At 42.4% G+C, this 15358-nt stretch overlaps 1 protein-coding gene across 3 annotated transcripts in view; it reads left to right on the top strand.

Moving 5' to 3' along the window:
* Positions 1–15358, top strand: part of LOC144752965 (uncharacterized) — a 188191-nt gene that overhangs the window by 39673 nt on the left and 133160 nt on the right. The window contains exon 2 of one of the 3 annotated variants that reach the window (XM_078640772.1): positions 7736–7799. The exons of the other annotated variants lie outside the window; for them this stretch is intronic. Within the exon in view, the coding sequence (XP_078496898.1) occupies positions 7798–7799 (2 nt within the window). The 5' untranslated portion in view covers positions 7736–7797. The remainder of the gene's footprint in view (positions 1–7735; positions 7800–15358) is intronic. 3 annotated transcript variants of the gene reach the window in all.

The following is a 15358-nucleotide window of genomic DNA, read 5'->3' as shown; positions in this document are numbered from 1 at the left end:
ATCGGTGGGGCGGGCCGGGGTGGGAAGTCGACAAACGATAGGATAGGTAAAACTAAATTTAAAAAAATAAAACCACTTACCTTCACCTCGCCTCAACGTTGTCTAAGGGATGCGGCAAACGCAAGGTAAGTGGTCTTATTTATTTTTTATTTAATTTTACCTATCCTCTGTCGACTCCCCCCCACAATGCATGCACTCGAGTGGCAGAGGAAAGATAAACCCAGTCAACAGCATTAAGTGGGAGACGAATAGTCCAGTGGGCTGGGTAGATACATTATTGACAATGTCCCAAGGCACTGGCTGAAAGAGGCTGATTGAAGAGAGCCAATATTTGAAAGGGGGGGCCCAACTTGCACTCTATGTATATAGTTAGCAATAGGTTTGTTTACACTCGTCTGAAAACAAACAAGATATACGTACATTTAAAATCTTCAGCATCTGAAAAAGTAACCTGAAAAAAAAAAGACGTAGGCTCCAACAAACATCCCTTCAAAAACATACACCGTCAAAATCTTAATGTTAGAAAAGCATCCCCTCATATAACGGCACACTCACTCCCAATCCTGCTATGAAGTATCTGCTTCAGGTATGTTAGTAGCTGCCCAGCCCTCAGTAGGCAGGAAGCATGTTTTACTGAATTTATGTATTTAAAACTTACATTTAAACTTAAATTGTCCTAAGGTGATATCTGTATAAGGTCGAGATTTTGGCTTGCTGTATCCTTGGGCAGATGTTTTTCAGTTCATGTGTTCTTCTGCAGATGTGTTTGCAGAGAGCAGTAAAATCTCGGAGTTTGCCTTTTAGGGAACTGTAAGCCTGTTTTGACCTGGAAGAATTATGACCAGTGGTCATCTGTGGCATTATTACACGAAATCATTCAAGACAGCGGATGCAACATCAGAAAAGCCCTTGAACTCGCGATTATCTCACAGGAAATGACATCACACATGGTTGGACCCCAAATATGGGTCATTGGGCAGTTTTTACTGCATCTGAATTTAAAGGGCAGCATGTTCATAAACAGAGAATGGAAACAGGTGTGGACGACCATCTATTAAAGCTAGCAGAAAGCGGACAAAAAATGCTTCTTTTGACAAGCTCGGGGGCCAGATGAGTTACATCGCAGGCCGGCTGGAGTGGGCTGCAAGCACTTAGTATCATAACGCTTTCAAAAGATGCCCATGCGACGTCACATCCTTTGACTTAGCGATAGCTCAGTGAGTTAATGAGTTTTCTGTAGACACATCTGTGAGAACGGATGGTCGGAGACTAGCTGACGGAGGCAATCCATGCAATTGACGCTACAAATATCTTGATTCCATTTGTATGCGTTATTTACTCAAATATGGCGCTCCTTAGCTTGGAGCCCACCTAACCATATACTTGCATGTGCTCAACATTTGACCTTTCCCAGATGCAGTGCCATCAGTGTAGTTGGGGCACCCATTATGTACAGTGCCTCAAGCAGGGAAGCTGAGCCCCGCAGGGCTACGGGTCGTGATTCGGCTGCGCCCGCCCTGTGCAGAGGAGCAGCGAGGCATCACTCTCCCGCCAAGGTCCGTGCAGAGCTCTGGAGGAGTGACGTTACATCACGGGCCTTGAGCACTGCTCATGGCTGCCAAGCGCTTTCACTCTGTGCTTGGGATTCCAGGGGATTTATGGAGCCGACCCAAGGCCCTGCCTGCCTCACATGCCAGTCCATTAGGCGTCTAACTGCCTCTGAACAATTTCAATGCATTATCTCGCCTTCTCCCCAGGGCACAAACTTCGCTCGCCCGTAGTTAGTTTTAATATATTGTGTCTGCATGAAGCAGCGCTGGTCATCACAATGCAGGCGAGCAGACTCCCTCCCAGCCCTGGCGACGGGGCCGGGCAGCGGCCACCGGGGCAATTATCTGCACATTAGCTGCCCGTTTATTCAAGGCCCTTTACATGCCTTTGGTTTCTGATCACTCGCGGAAACACCCCACCGGATATAAATTACATGTAACACGAGGTAAGTAGTCGCACTGACTGTGCTGGCCCTGTTCTGCTGCCCTGCACAGCACGAAGGCATCCCCTGAGGGGCCATTCTGTCCTCTGCGCGCCCTCCAGGGGGGCTGACACCCTAAACACTGCAGTAGGCTCAGCTGGTTCTTCTAAGGTAGAGGATCTGCCCCACCCTCCTCCCCACAAGGCACTGACTCCAAACGTGCCAAGAAGCCCAGTAATTGGCAGCGGACGCTATATAAAAACTGTAACAGCGTGGGACCCCCGTTCAAAGCAACTTTTTCCATTTTATGACACACCTTTGTACTTATTCAAGCCCAAAGATACTAAACAATATTGAATTATGTGTTAAAGGTTGAGTTAGGAAAACAGGAAGAAATTAAAGGGTTTACTTTCACAGGGTCCCCTGGGAGATGGGGCCCTTCTTTACCCATCCTTTAAAAGGCCCATGCCTAGTCCCACAAATGGCGCACACTGCCGCGCAGCCCCCACCCCCCTCCGGAAGCAACAGTGACAACCATTGGTTGAACGTAATTAATAAAAGAAAGCGCGTTCACAGGCCCGCAGACCTTGTAACACGATCCCTCGCCATTTTGTTAAAAAAAATAGTGATTTGGTCTTGTAGGAGAACGTAAGAGAATTTTAAGGATTAAAAATTAATCGACCTCTGCCGTGGCAGGAAGCCGGGGTGAACCTGCCCCGTCCCCGGGGGCTGTTCACCAGCAAGCTCGGTTTACTGTCATAAAACAGCCTCGAGCTTGTAAGCACTTAGAAATCGGATTTTGTCCAAGTACATTAATACAGTGATTGGATTTTCTTTCTTTCTTCTCCTCCTTCTCTGTCTGCTATCTCTTTTTTCCACTCTTTCCATCTTCTTTTTCATTCTTTCTTCTTTCTTCTTTCCTTTCCTCTCTTCCCCTGATGATACCAGCTGATAGTGATACTCTTGATTGTGGACTCTGCCTAAGATATTGAATTTCTATTAATTAATTCATTTTTCTGTTTTTGGCAGACTGCTTCTCTCTTGGGATGTATTTGCTACAACTCATTTTTTAATGTCAACTTCTGATTGCTATCTTTTATCAATTGTATCACTTTTACTTATAATCTGTATCTTCATTTGCTTCTTTATAATAATAAAATTCTTTTGAAATGAAAAAATAATAATAATACAGTGATTGGATTGCACGGAGTCAATATGGAAGGGCGGGGGGGGGGGATGTTTTACCCACGTTCCTTCCCGCCTCGCGTCCGAGGCTCTCAGTGTAAATAACAGCTGAGGCCGGGGGAGGATCAGAGGCCATTTTGACAGAGGCCGAAACTTTAGTTTCACCGGAGGCGCGACATGACGGGACTTCGAATCCTAGTGCTAACATGGCTGAACTCTCGGGCATGGTGCCTGCACTGCTCACAGCGTAGTGCCAGGAGCCACCACTGCTCACATCCCAGCACTAGATGGCTTCATTGGTCACTGACTCCACAGGTCAGGTGCCTGCAATTCACCCCCGTCATGTCTGACCCACAGTAAGTGATGGTGAACGGTAAGGACCGCTCTCCTCCGCAGGGGCAGCTCGCCTCGGATTTCAGTCACTGTTCGATAAGGAGCTCATTGAGTGATCGGGAGGGCCTAAGTGCGTCATGGGGTAACCCGCCGAGGGCCTCATGTCCTCAGGTGTTAATGGACTGGCGGGTCAAAGCATGAGACGACATTTCAACTACTCCCGTGACACCAAGGGACAGCAGTAGAAAACAGACCGGAGGACAGACAATAAATGTGTTCGCCTGTTGCTTTGCTTACAACTAAAATGAAATGAAAGAAAGATGAGTCTATGCTGAGGGATGGAGCTAGGTATGAATCCCCCTGCCTGTCGCATCGCACCTACATGGCTGCACACTCACGTGCTGCTATGGTTCTAACTTTACATCCACGAAACATTATTTGCTTTTAACTTCCTGCTTTTTGTTGAATTTTGAGGAAACTTTAAATACACAAACCCTGTTAAGGCCCAGCATTGTGAAGAGTGTGCGACGGTCCTCGACCTAAAAATGACAGTATTGCCGAAGTGCACTTATCTGTTTAATTCACTCCCACTAGAATTTAACAAAGTAGAAATCAAAAAGCTGCAAGGGAAAATATCTGGCTTTATATGGGGTTCAAAAGGAATAAGAATTAGTTGGAAAAAAACAAGAAGAAGTAAGCTACAAGGCGGCATAGCCAGCCCAGATATACTGGAATATTATAAAGCTTTCCAGTTCAAAAATATAAGGATTTTGCTAGGCATAAGTGAAAAGTGGCCTATGCTTTGGAAAGCTCTAATCGGACCTGGAAAGGATCATTATCTATACAAATTTGGACACCATAAAATTTTCAAAAAAATTAAACTAAAGATGATAAGATCAGCAGCAAGAATCTGGTATGAGATAAGAACTACCCTGGCAATACCGTATTATAGTAAATCCTCCCCAATATGGGAATCCCCAGGCACACCGGAATGCCTAAAAGATAGCTTAATAAACCCCATAAAAGAAGCTAATATAAACTACTGGGGTCAGCTGATAAAAGAAAACAAGATCACACAATGGGAGATCCTAGATAGAGAAACCCAGGGGACGCTATCCAGATTTAAATATCATCAATTAAACAGCTGGCTTAAAGGAGTAAAAGAAGATCTACAAAGGGATTAACTTATCGAACAAAAGCTTTTGAACACAGAGCCATTCAAAAAGGAGATATCCTATTGGTATTGGGCTTTGATAAGATCAGGAGAGGAAGAATACAAAGCCCCTCAAGACATCTGGGGAAAATCATTGCCAGACCTCGACATTGCGAACCTTTGGGAAACCTCGAATAATATTGCCGGCAGGGTGATAAAATCTGCTCCATTGAAGAAGAATCCCCTGTTTAATACATAGAGCGTATTGGACCCCAAAAAAGCTATCATAATTTAAAAACAGTACAGTAAAGAAATGTCCCAAATGCGGAATAGAGAGAGCGGATGACCTACACATGTTCCGAGAGTGCGCGATGCTGGAGGAATATTGGGACCAGATCGGTAAGACTCTTTCTGAGGTATTAGAACAACACATCGAGGTAAGCATTGATCTAATTATCTTTGGGGCTAGTAATAACTCGCAAAATACCACACTGACCAAGGGCCAATAAATTATCCTCTTCTTATTAATCCTTCTAGCCGGAAGAGAACTATGTATAAACTGGATAAAACAAACATCACCAAGTCACTCTGAATGGTTAAACTCAATCTTAAGGGTATACAAACTCGATAAACAGGGGAGGCAGAGTAAAAAGAACAGGTTCTAGAATATTTGGGAAAAGTACAACTTGGAAATGGATAGGGTGTCCAATGATTAAGGCAAAGGCATAATTGAATTCAAGTTGAGTCTTGAACTGAGTAGTCATAATGACTAGCTCTTCCCCCTCAGACAATTATGTGCCTAGATATGGACAAAAGGGGGCCCCAAAGGACAAGGTAATCAGAACCTCTTGAGCGAAAAGGGCCGAATCTAGGAAATGGGGCCTCTGACTCCTCCATAATCTAAATCTTTTTTGCTTGATGAGGACAAAAAAAAAAAAATGTAATTTGGATTCTAGGATTCACCGCAAATCCCTCCAAAAATGAAAAAAAAATGCTTTTTTTTGGCAGGCCTAGGCCGTCAGAGTGTTTCTACTCTGCCCCCTTTTCTTTTTTTAAATCTTTTTTCCTCAAGTCACAAGATGGCTGCCAACACTTCCTGGTTTGAAGTGTTGACAGCCAATCAGATCTCAGGCATGAGATTGGGAGGGATCGCGGATCCACCGCGGCCTCAGTTGTTGTATATCTGTGAAATCTTAAAATTTCTAAAGAACTACTGAATAAGTTTACATCATTTAACAAAAAGTGTTCTCTCTGGACCAAAAGCCAACTATTTGCCAAATTTGGAGTAATTCCGTTCAGCAGTTCGGGCTGTAGCTGTGTCTAAAGTTTCCTATGGAATTTAACATGGAGAAAAAGCGTTTTAGGACTCCCCTTTTTCTCGGCCACCACTTGACGAATCACCCCGAAATTTAGAAGACAGGGGCTGAAGTGAGCGTCAGTTTAGTTTTGAAATTTTCATAAAGATTCATCAAACAATACCAAAGTTATTGGCAAATCAAATCAGCTTTTTGAGAGAAATCAGTTCCAGCTTTGCAGAACACCAAAGCACAAGCCTGTGTGAATGTTTCAGGTGATTTATTTTGCTTCAGCCAGGGTGCCCAATGGATTTTGGGGAATTCTTCCCCTTGGTCATGGGACAGAAAGTATGCGTAGCAGCTCAATTTGTGATTTACATAACAGTGCATTCAACTTACATAAAGAAAGGAATACATTATAGGTATTATGAGGGAAATAACACAGGTGCCATATTAGAATAATTAAATATTATACACTGGCCTGAAAAGCCACATGATGAGTAAATACCCTATATAGAGGTGACCACAGACTTGCGATACGAACATTTCTGCCAAAAAGGACTGTTGTCACCACGAACTCTTGGAAGACCAATTAGACAAACGACTGATGCCACTCAAGCATCGGCTTTACAATCTATTGCTACCTCATTATTAGGTGATATCTATTCCATACCGCTCACCGGAAGATATCACCCATACCTGAACCTGTTAATATTTATGTTTGATGCATCCAACGATACCCATACTACTCTTATGGCTTATTACGCCGATATTGACTTGTTAATAATATACTATACTACCTCATAGAACTTGACTGCATGACTATGACACTACCTAAACATAGGCACACCCTAATACTAACTACTTAGGCCTTAGGAATATATCTTACCTTAATCACCGTAGACAGCACACTACCTCCCACACCTGATTTGTTTTTGCTGCTATAATTGCTATTATAATGTCAACTGTTTAATTCTTCTATGTCTTTAGGTAATCCCTTTTCTAAGCATACTGCCCTACCCCTATATATGTCTTGCTGTTATAAATGTTATCACTATGTCAATCTGTTTTCCATATGTTAAGCGCTCTGATACCCACGGGTCATGTCCGCGCTATATAAAACACTATAAATAAATAAATAAAATAAATAAACTGGCTCATGAGCATAGTTAAGTTCTCAAACATAGCGACAATACCATTATTATGTTAAACAGCCAATGTCATGCGGAAGTAAACAAAATAAAACAACTGCATAGTGCATGCAATATTAGAACATGATGTCCGCCCTGTGTTTTTAAGGGGTCAGTTATCATGATGCACTGCTTTGTTGCAGACGAAGGATCCGATTTGTCTATTTTATTTACTTTGATTTGTTAAAAGTGTCACATACCTAATTTCCTAACAAATTTATCTATACATTTGTTATGTCATGCATACCAGTTCATTAATTAGTAAATGTAGTTGTACAAAGCATGTTCTAATGTTGCATGTGTAATGCAGTTGTTTTATGTTGTTCATTTTATTGGTGCTAGGCAGCAAATTGTACACCAGTGGTAATGCACCTTACTTAAAAAATACGGTGCATTTCTGCCCTTTCACATTGGCGTAGGGTAGCACAACAAGAAGATGTGCAGCGCTGCCCTACGCCAACTATCCATAAATGAGGACCATAATGTATTACAAAATATAAACTCACCCCAATGACAAGTAAAAATAAAGCTAACGGCCTAAACCTTGACAAACTACCAACAAATAAACACTTAAAATGAAACTGGTACTTTTTTCCCCTTCAAACAGAAATCACCTGCTCCACATTAGAACTCACCCAACAGAAAAACTGCAAAACAGTGTGAACATACATGTAAGTATAAAAAAATAGAATTGCATAATAACAAACCTATAAACTTCTAAAAATTGTAGTTATTTATACAATTTCAGTATTTTCAGATACAATGACAGAGAGAGCCAAATAACAAAATATTCCAGAATTTAAAGCAATTACTAAGGGCCTCATTTTGATGGTGGTCGGCCGGACACTGAATCCTAAATAGTCTATCGATCAACAAGAACAGTATCCATGGGAAAGTAGAAATTCGTCCTCCCATCATCAATTTGTATCAACTTAAAAATCTGAGGAGTGCCATGATAAGCCCTTCTCCATACCGCGTCCCTTCAAAAGTCATGGGATACCAGAAGTCTCGGAAACCTTGGTTTCATGGCTCTCCTCAGCTTTTTAAGTTGATACAATTTGATGACAGGAAAATGAAATCCTACTTTCCCAAGGATACTGTTCTCATTGATCAATAGACTATTCAGGATTTCCATTTTGGGCTACAAAAGATGCCCAGTTGAGAGAGCGGAAAGCTATTCTAGACATTACTCATCATTGATAACACTCTCAGTGGTAGTTTTGACCTTCGGGAACTTGATTCTCGAAACTAAGGATAAGGCCTATAGGACATTTGGACACCTTTATGATACTTGGATATACAACCTTACGGTGATTTTTATATGATCTTACGTCTCGAATTACACTCATTGCCCTAGAGGATCAGGACAACGTGACAGAACTATTAGCCTTGAAGAAGTCACTTGTGTGATGAAACAGTGTTGGCTGTTCTTCTGATTCAATACAAGCTGCATTGAAACATTTGGCTCCTGACTTTTTTTGATTATGATCGCCTTATATACAGGGTGGAAACACCATATGTAGACTGTTGAATGAGTGCTTTGGTACCTGGTTTTCTCAGTTAAGCACAGAGGCGTTTAACCAATGTGTTATGTGCATCTTGGGTAGTATGATGCATTAGTACCATGTGCACCACACTATAAACATTTATTCGAGACTCTCTTTACATAGATACTGGCAGCCAGTCCCGACGTTGTCCGGGTATTAATTGCTGCCAGCCAGTAGTATATTGTTTTGTAGGATTTCGTTTTGATAGCATTTCCTATCTGTGACAGGCCTGTGAAACGCTTCAATTCACAGTGCACTCCTGATGCACTTAAGAGTGCGCGTTCAGTAGTGTGTGAACTCGAGTTTCCCTACTTTATTTTTCCTTGCAGTATTATATAGCGCGAACTCGACAACTTGGCATGAACACAATTTACATTACAGAAGAACACATTCATTTGTGGTAGGCACGGGGAGACAAAGCGATTTGCCTGGAATCACAGGATGTTGAGCTGATGCCGAGATTCGAACGTAGCTCCCCAGCTCTAAAGTTTGCTATTCTAGAACGTGTGGCGGGAGGTGTGTCTAAAAGTGTATGTCGGTGCTGGCCATCAATGAGAGAGACCTGTGCATTTTTCAAATCGGTGGTGAAAAAATATGAGTATGTTGCTGGAGATGTGGGCTGCCGTGCCACCAATGTACTTCCCGGGGGAGGGTAAACACCCATTATTCCGTAACTTTCTTTCCGCATACAATCACTCCGCATACTTTCATTACGAAAGTACCATGACTCCGCAATGCCATTATAACGCATGGCATTACATTTTATATGCTTTTACCACAAATAAATTTACAACGAAATTCGTTGTAAATGCATGAATGGTAAAAGCATGTTTTTTTTTAATGTTTGGATAAGGTAAGTATGGGTATAGGGGTATATGTTTTGGGGGTACTGAGGTATATGTTTTGGGGTGTTTGGGTATTTTAAGGGTTCAGATATAGTTTTGAGTTATGGGGTACAGGGGTAGTTTTAGGGTTTAGGGATAGGTATGGATTTTGGGGTACAGGGGTATTTTTAGGGTTCAGGGCTAGGTTTGGGTTTTGGGGTATAGGGGTATTTTTAGGGTTCAGGGGTAGGTTTGGGTTTTGGGGTACAGGGGTATTATAAGGGTTCAGGGCGAGGTTTGGGTTTTGGGGTACAGGGGTATTTTTAGGGTTCAGGGCTAGGTTTGGGTTTTGGGGTACAGGGGTATTTTAGGGTTCAGGGTAGGTTTGGGTTTTGGGGTACAGGGTTATTTTTATGGTTCAGGGCTAGGTTTGGGTTTTGTGGTACAGGGGTATTTTTAGGGTTCAGGGGTAGGTTTGGGTTTTGGGGTACAGGGGTATTTTAAGGGTTCAGGGCTAGGTTTGGGTTTTGGGGTACAGGGGTATTTTAGGGTTCATGGGTAGGTTTGGGTTTTGGGGTACTTGGGTATTTTTAGGATTCAGGGCTAGGTTTGGGTTTTGGGGTACAGGGGTATTTTTAGGGTTCAGGGGTGGGTTTGGGTTTTGAGGTACTTGGGTATTTATAGGGTTCAGGGCTAGGTTTGGGTTTTGGGGTACAGGGGTATTTTTAGGGTTTAGGGATAGGTTTGGGTTTCGAAGTACAGGGTATATTGATAGGGTTAAGATGGGTTAGTGTTTAAGGGTGTTGGGGTATTTTAAGGAGTAAGGGTGGGTTATGATTATGGGGTGCAGAGGTGTTTAAAGGGAGCAGGGTGGACACCCGGAGCTGGAATGTACAGAACCTGGGAAGAAAAAACAATGAAATATTGGGCACAACGCTCGCTTTTTTCCCCGTAATCCCACGCCCCGCACACGCCCACGCCCCCAGCACACGATATGAGACATGGTATGAAGGGCGGAACGTACCACACGCCCCCAGCGTTTGTCACGCCCACAGCACAACGCAGACACACCCACAAGGGACTACTTTGCTGGCACGGTTCTTTTACCTTTGAAATGTATATGGTGGGCGTCTGCATAGCCTATGTCCTTCTGCTGCAACTGCCCTTTCCAATGCTGTATTGGGTGTTGTGATTGGTGCTGTGGTTCCTGAGATTACCTGCCTCAAAGGTTTGGGCTCTCTCTTTATTATATTAGTATAGATTAGCACTTGCCAAATAGAGGTGCAGTCGATAAATCATCACTAACCTTCTAGCTCTATATATTTTTATGATATTAGAGAACAACACTCAAAGGGATATTTTTATCTTTGATATTCCTGTTGACAATATTTTTGACATCCTGATATTCTTGACACAATATTTTTGCATCACAATATTTTGTATTCTCTACGAACCCAAATACTTCCCCAGGGGTGCCTCAGCCTAGACGTAAAGACTAAGGGCAGATAGGATGCGGGCATGGCCTGTTTGACCATGTTCAGGCCAGTTAAGGCTGATGATCAGAGATGCTGCTATTTAAAAATCTACAAGCACATTCCAAGACACAGCCATACACACAGTCATGCTCACTGGCACTAAACAAACACATATCAGGCTCAACCAACACACAAAATTACTCAAGCTTTCACTTATTCATTAAACGTTATCCAAACATACAACTCATAGCAACATACACTTGTCCCCCTACAGCCACACACTCCTATATAAACCACAACTCTGTACTAGAACACTAGCAAAAACACATTTAGCTTATTTACCTATGAAGCAAAACACACACACCCAATTAATTTCACAAAATCCAACCTTCACTAACAAACACTTTCCCCACACTCTGGTTTCTCTTAGAATTGCCCATGCGACCCCTCCAAACCCTTTCTTCTAGCATCTATCATACCACATCAACACACATCCTTCTTTTTCTTCGCAAACACAACCAATGAGAACACTCTTTCAAAAATCTCCTCCACCATTAAGGCACACTTATCCCCTTACCCAGTCTACAACCATCTCTCAAAATATTATTTTTCAAACCTGCACACTACAGAGACACTCTGCTGTCAAACACTATCCCACCATCTCCCCGTCAACAGACTCCCCTCACCAATCCCTCACACACAAATCATACACCTTAAGTCACTACTAACACACCACAGAATACTACCCCACTGAAATAAAATCACACACATCCGAAATTCCCTAAAACAATATCTAACACATTCCAAACCCCCACCACCATCACAACACACCAACTGTAAAATTGGGTTTACTGGGTGGTACTCAAGCAGCAACCACAATCTTTGTTAGGGTGAAGTCACAAGTAAACCCTAAATTAATCTGTGCTTAACCATCTGGTAGCTTAGCATAAAGCAGCCAGCTTAATGTGAGGGCAATGTGCAAAGTATTTATGAAGCACTTCAAACACAAACAGTGAAAACACCTCAAAAGACAAATCTCACACCAATTTAGAGTTCGTTTTAATAAATAAATCAGGACGAAAAGGACAACAATCCAATTTGTAGGACTGGAGATATTACATTTTAAAGATTTTAGTAAAAATAGCACCAAAAAGCACAAAGCTCCAAGGGTGGGACAAAGTCACAAGTTCAGGCCTACTGTGACGGAGCGCAGGTTGGCTACAAGGACCTTCTTAGGCCTGCTGAACAGTACCTTTAATCCTGGTTGCATTGCGGAGTCCTACTTGGAGCATGCACCACGCAGCAGCAGTCATGCAGAGCCCTTCCGTGGAGATGTGTCATACAGCAAATGTAAATGTGTCATAAAGCAGTGAGTCCTGGAGGCTGCTGTATGTGATGCAAAGTCCTTGTGCAGAGATCTTGCACGTAGGGGCAGTTTCTTGAGGTTGCTAGAGGCGATGCAATGTCCTTGTGAGGAGATGCAGTGCGCAGCGGAAGTTCTGATGGGCTACAAAATGCGATGCTAGGTCTTTGCGGGTAGAAGCACCACGTAACTGACACGATGCATAGGTTCAGCTTAGGGTTGTGCAGTACATCAGAGGAGATCCACAGATGAGCTGACTAAAGTACCTCAGGCCCACTTCCAAGGATCCAGGATTGGGGTTTCACCACTAGAACTGACAGGACATATAGATGGCAAAGAGCAGATGATTGTGTAAGCTTATGGGAAGCCTGTTGTGTCCCTGAGGCTTCTGATCAGGAGGCCAGCCAACTAGTTCTTGGAGTCACATTGCAGTTCTGGGTTCAAAGATGCAGGTCCAGTCATACTCACCCAGGCAGTGAGCAGCAGAGAAGAAGGGCAGCACAGCAGGGCAGTAGTCCAGAAGAGTAGCAGTCCTTTCACCGGCACAGCAATGCTTCTCCCTGGCAGAGTTCACGGATCCAGAAGTATACTGAAGAGGTGGCATCCGAGGTCCAATATTTATGCCTGGTGGCCTAATTTGAAGTGGGAGAATTTCCTAGAAATTCCCATATGAAGTCCACTGATTAAGTACCTCCAATGCCCTGGCTCTAGAACATCTACAGGAGCATGTCATCCTTTGTTTGAACAAAATCCTAAATGGGACAACTTTGTGTCCCAAACCAGTAGCACTGCGAAATGCCGCCATTAGCAGTCTGTTTTCACTTGTCCTTTTGTCCTTTTACTTGATTATTCATTATTCCTTTTACATCATTTTTGTCCAGTTAATCATGTATTCGTTGGTTGTACTCAACATGTGAGGTCAAAGGCAATTTTCCAAGCTTCTAGTGTTAAAGATGGACCTTTGGTTCCTTCTTCTAAAACACGTACTAGAGCCAAGTTCTTAGCAAGCAGTTTATTCACACCCAATGCATTTCAAGCCAATCTGGCTCTTCGTCAGGGGTAACTGAAAATTACAATGTGCATCCATTAGTGTAACATCCTCTTATTACATATGCATCAATTACATTATGTACATTTAATTTCATTATGCGTACTAAAAAATTAATTATGCTTGTGGCCACCAAATATTTACTTTACAGTTTCATTGATGTATCGCACCCCTTTAAATTATCTCCACTGACTCGCCTATTTTAGTGCGGAAACCTTCCTATCAATATGATTTTTACTCCTATTGTTCCTACTCCTATTCACTTTCCCCTCCAATTTTGCCTTGCGCTTTAATAACGTCTTTTACCATACCAACTCTCCTCCGTGACCTCCCAATACTTTCCCCCTTATCACATTCTGCACTTTCTCATTACTCTGTTTGCCTCCAGCACTCCGACGTACCTGCTAACAATCATTCGTTCTGCTAGTCATCCGCCATGTTCCTCGCTTCTTAGCAAGAGAAATAATCCTGAGTTGTGTGACTACCCGTTTTAAAGTCCTATTTCCACTCTTCTTCTCCAACCTTTTCCCGCACTAATTACGTCACTATCACCTGACCCTCTTCTTTAACCATGTACCCTGGTGAATACTATCGCTCCCACAATGCATCATTACGATCTAACTGTTTGCCTGGTGCCATTTAACTTGCGCAAAGTATCGACATTAATATTATTACCATGAAATTCCGCTAAAAAAACTCTCTGTAATAGTGAATGTTAAACACAGCAATTGTTCAGTTCTGTTCTGACTTCAAAAATAAACATGCTTCACGAGCATTGGTGTTCCGCCTCACATGTCGGACCTAGTCATAGATTACATTTATGCTTTTCTTCATTCTCCTTTGTTTGAAGACAGGTAACCGCTGATTCAGGTGCAAGTGGGGCTGTGCTCAGCTCTGCCATCCCATCGAACCAGTGAAGACCTATCCAGGCACATCTAAGCTCTACATTGTGTGGGGCTGTCAGAGAGGAATGCACAAAGTCCAACTACATCTAGTCATGTGACCTAGGAGTACGCTGCAAGCACCAAATGGCTAGGCTGGAAAATGCTAACTTTCTAAAAGTGTCATTTACAAAATTGTGTAATTAAAAATCCGAATTATTAGATACCAACAAGAAACAAGAAACAAGATACCTGTTCCCGTTTGGAAGTTACAGCTTATTAATGTAATACCTGCTCTCCAATGTATCCTTTGGGAAAGGTAGTCCTTGGAGTAGTGACAAACAAATGTTGGAGTTTTCACTACCAGGACATGGAAAACTTAAAAGTGCATGTCCTACGTTGTAAATACACTGCACCTTGTCCTGTGGGTTGTCTAGGGCCTTGCTTATGGGTGGCTTATATGTATTAAAAAGGAAGATTTAGGCCTGTCAAAAAGTTTATTTGCCAGATCGAAATGGCAGTTTAAAACTGCACACAAAGGCTCTGCAATTACAGGCCTGGGACATGGTTAAAAGCCTTCTTAAGTCGGTGGCACAACCAGTGCTGCAGGCCCACTGGTAGCATTTCATATATAGGCACTGGGCATATGTAGTACCACTTTACTAGGGACTTATTAGAAAATTACATGTGCCAATTGGGTGTGAGCCAATGTTACCATGTTTTTGGGAGAGAGTACAAGCACTTTAGCACTGGTTAGCATTGGCAAAGTGTACAGAGTCCTAAGGTCAACAGAAAACAAATTCCATCAAAAACAGGAGGAGTGAAAGCAAAAAGTTTGAAGGAAGATCATCCTAAAGCTAACAGGTCTAACACGTACACAAATCCACTCTTCTCTAAATACCAGTACAAAATAACACACCTTTAAAACCATATCTGCTCCATATATGAAGAGCATTTGTTTGCATTATGTGGATATATGTTTTTGAATATACTTAATCATTAATAACATTGTTTTCTCTTTTCAATAATTGTATTGTGGGAGTGTTGAATAAACGGTCAAGATAGGCCCACCTTCCTTCTATTCTTTTAGAC

Source organism: Lissotriton helveticus, chromosome 5_1 (genome assembly GCF_964261635.1).
Source record: "Lissotriton helveticus chromosome 5_1, aLisHel1.1, whole genome shotgun sequence".
NCBI classification, from domain to species: Eukaryota; Metazoa; Chordata; class Amphibia; order Caudata; family Salamandridae; genus Lissotriton; species Lissotriton helveticus.
The sequence above is the reverse complement of the archived record's forward strand: the minus strand, read 5'-3'. Positions and strand labels throughout refer to the sequence as shown.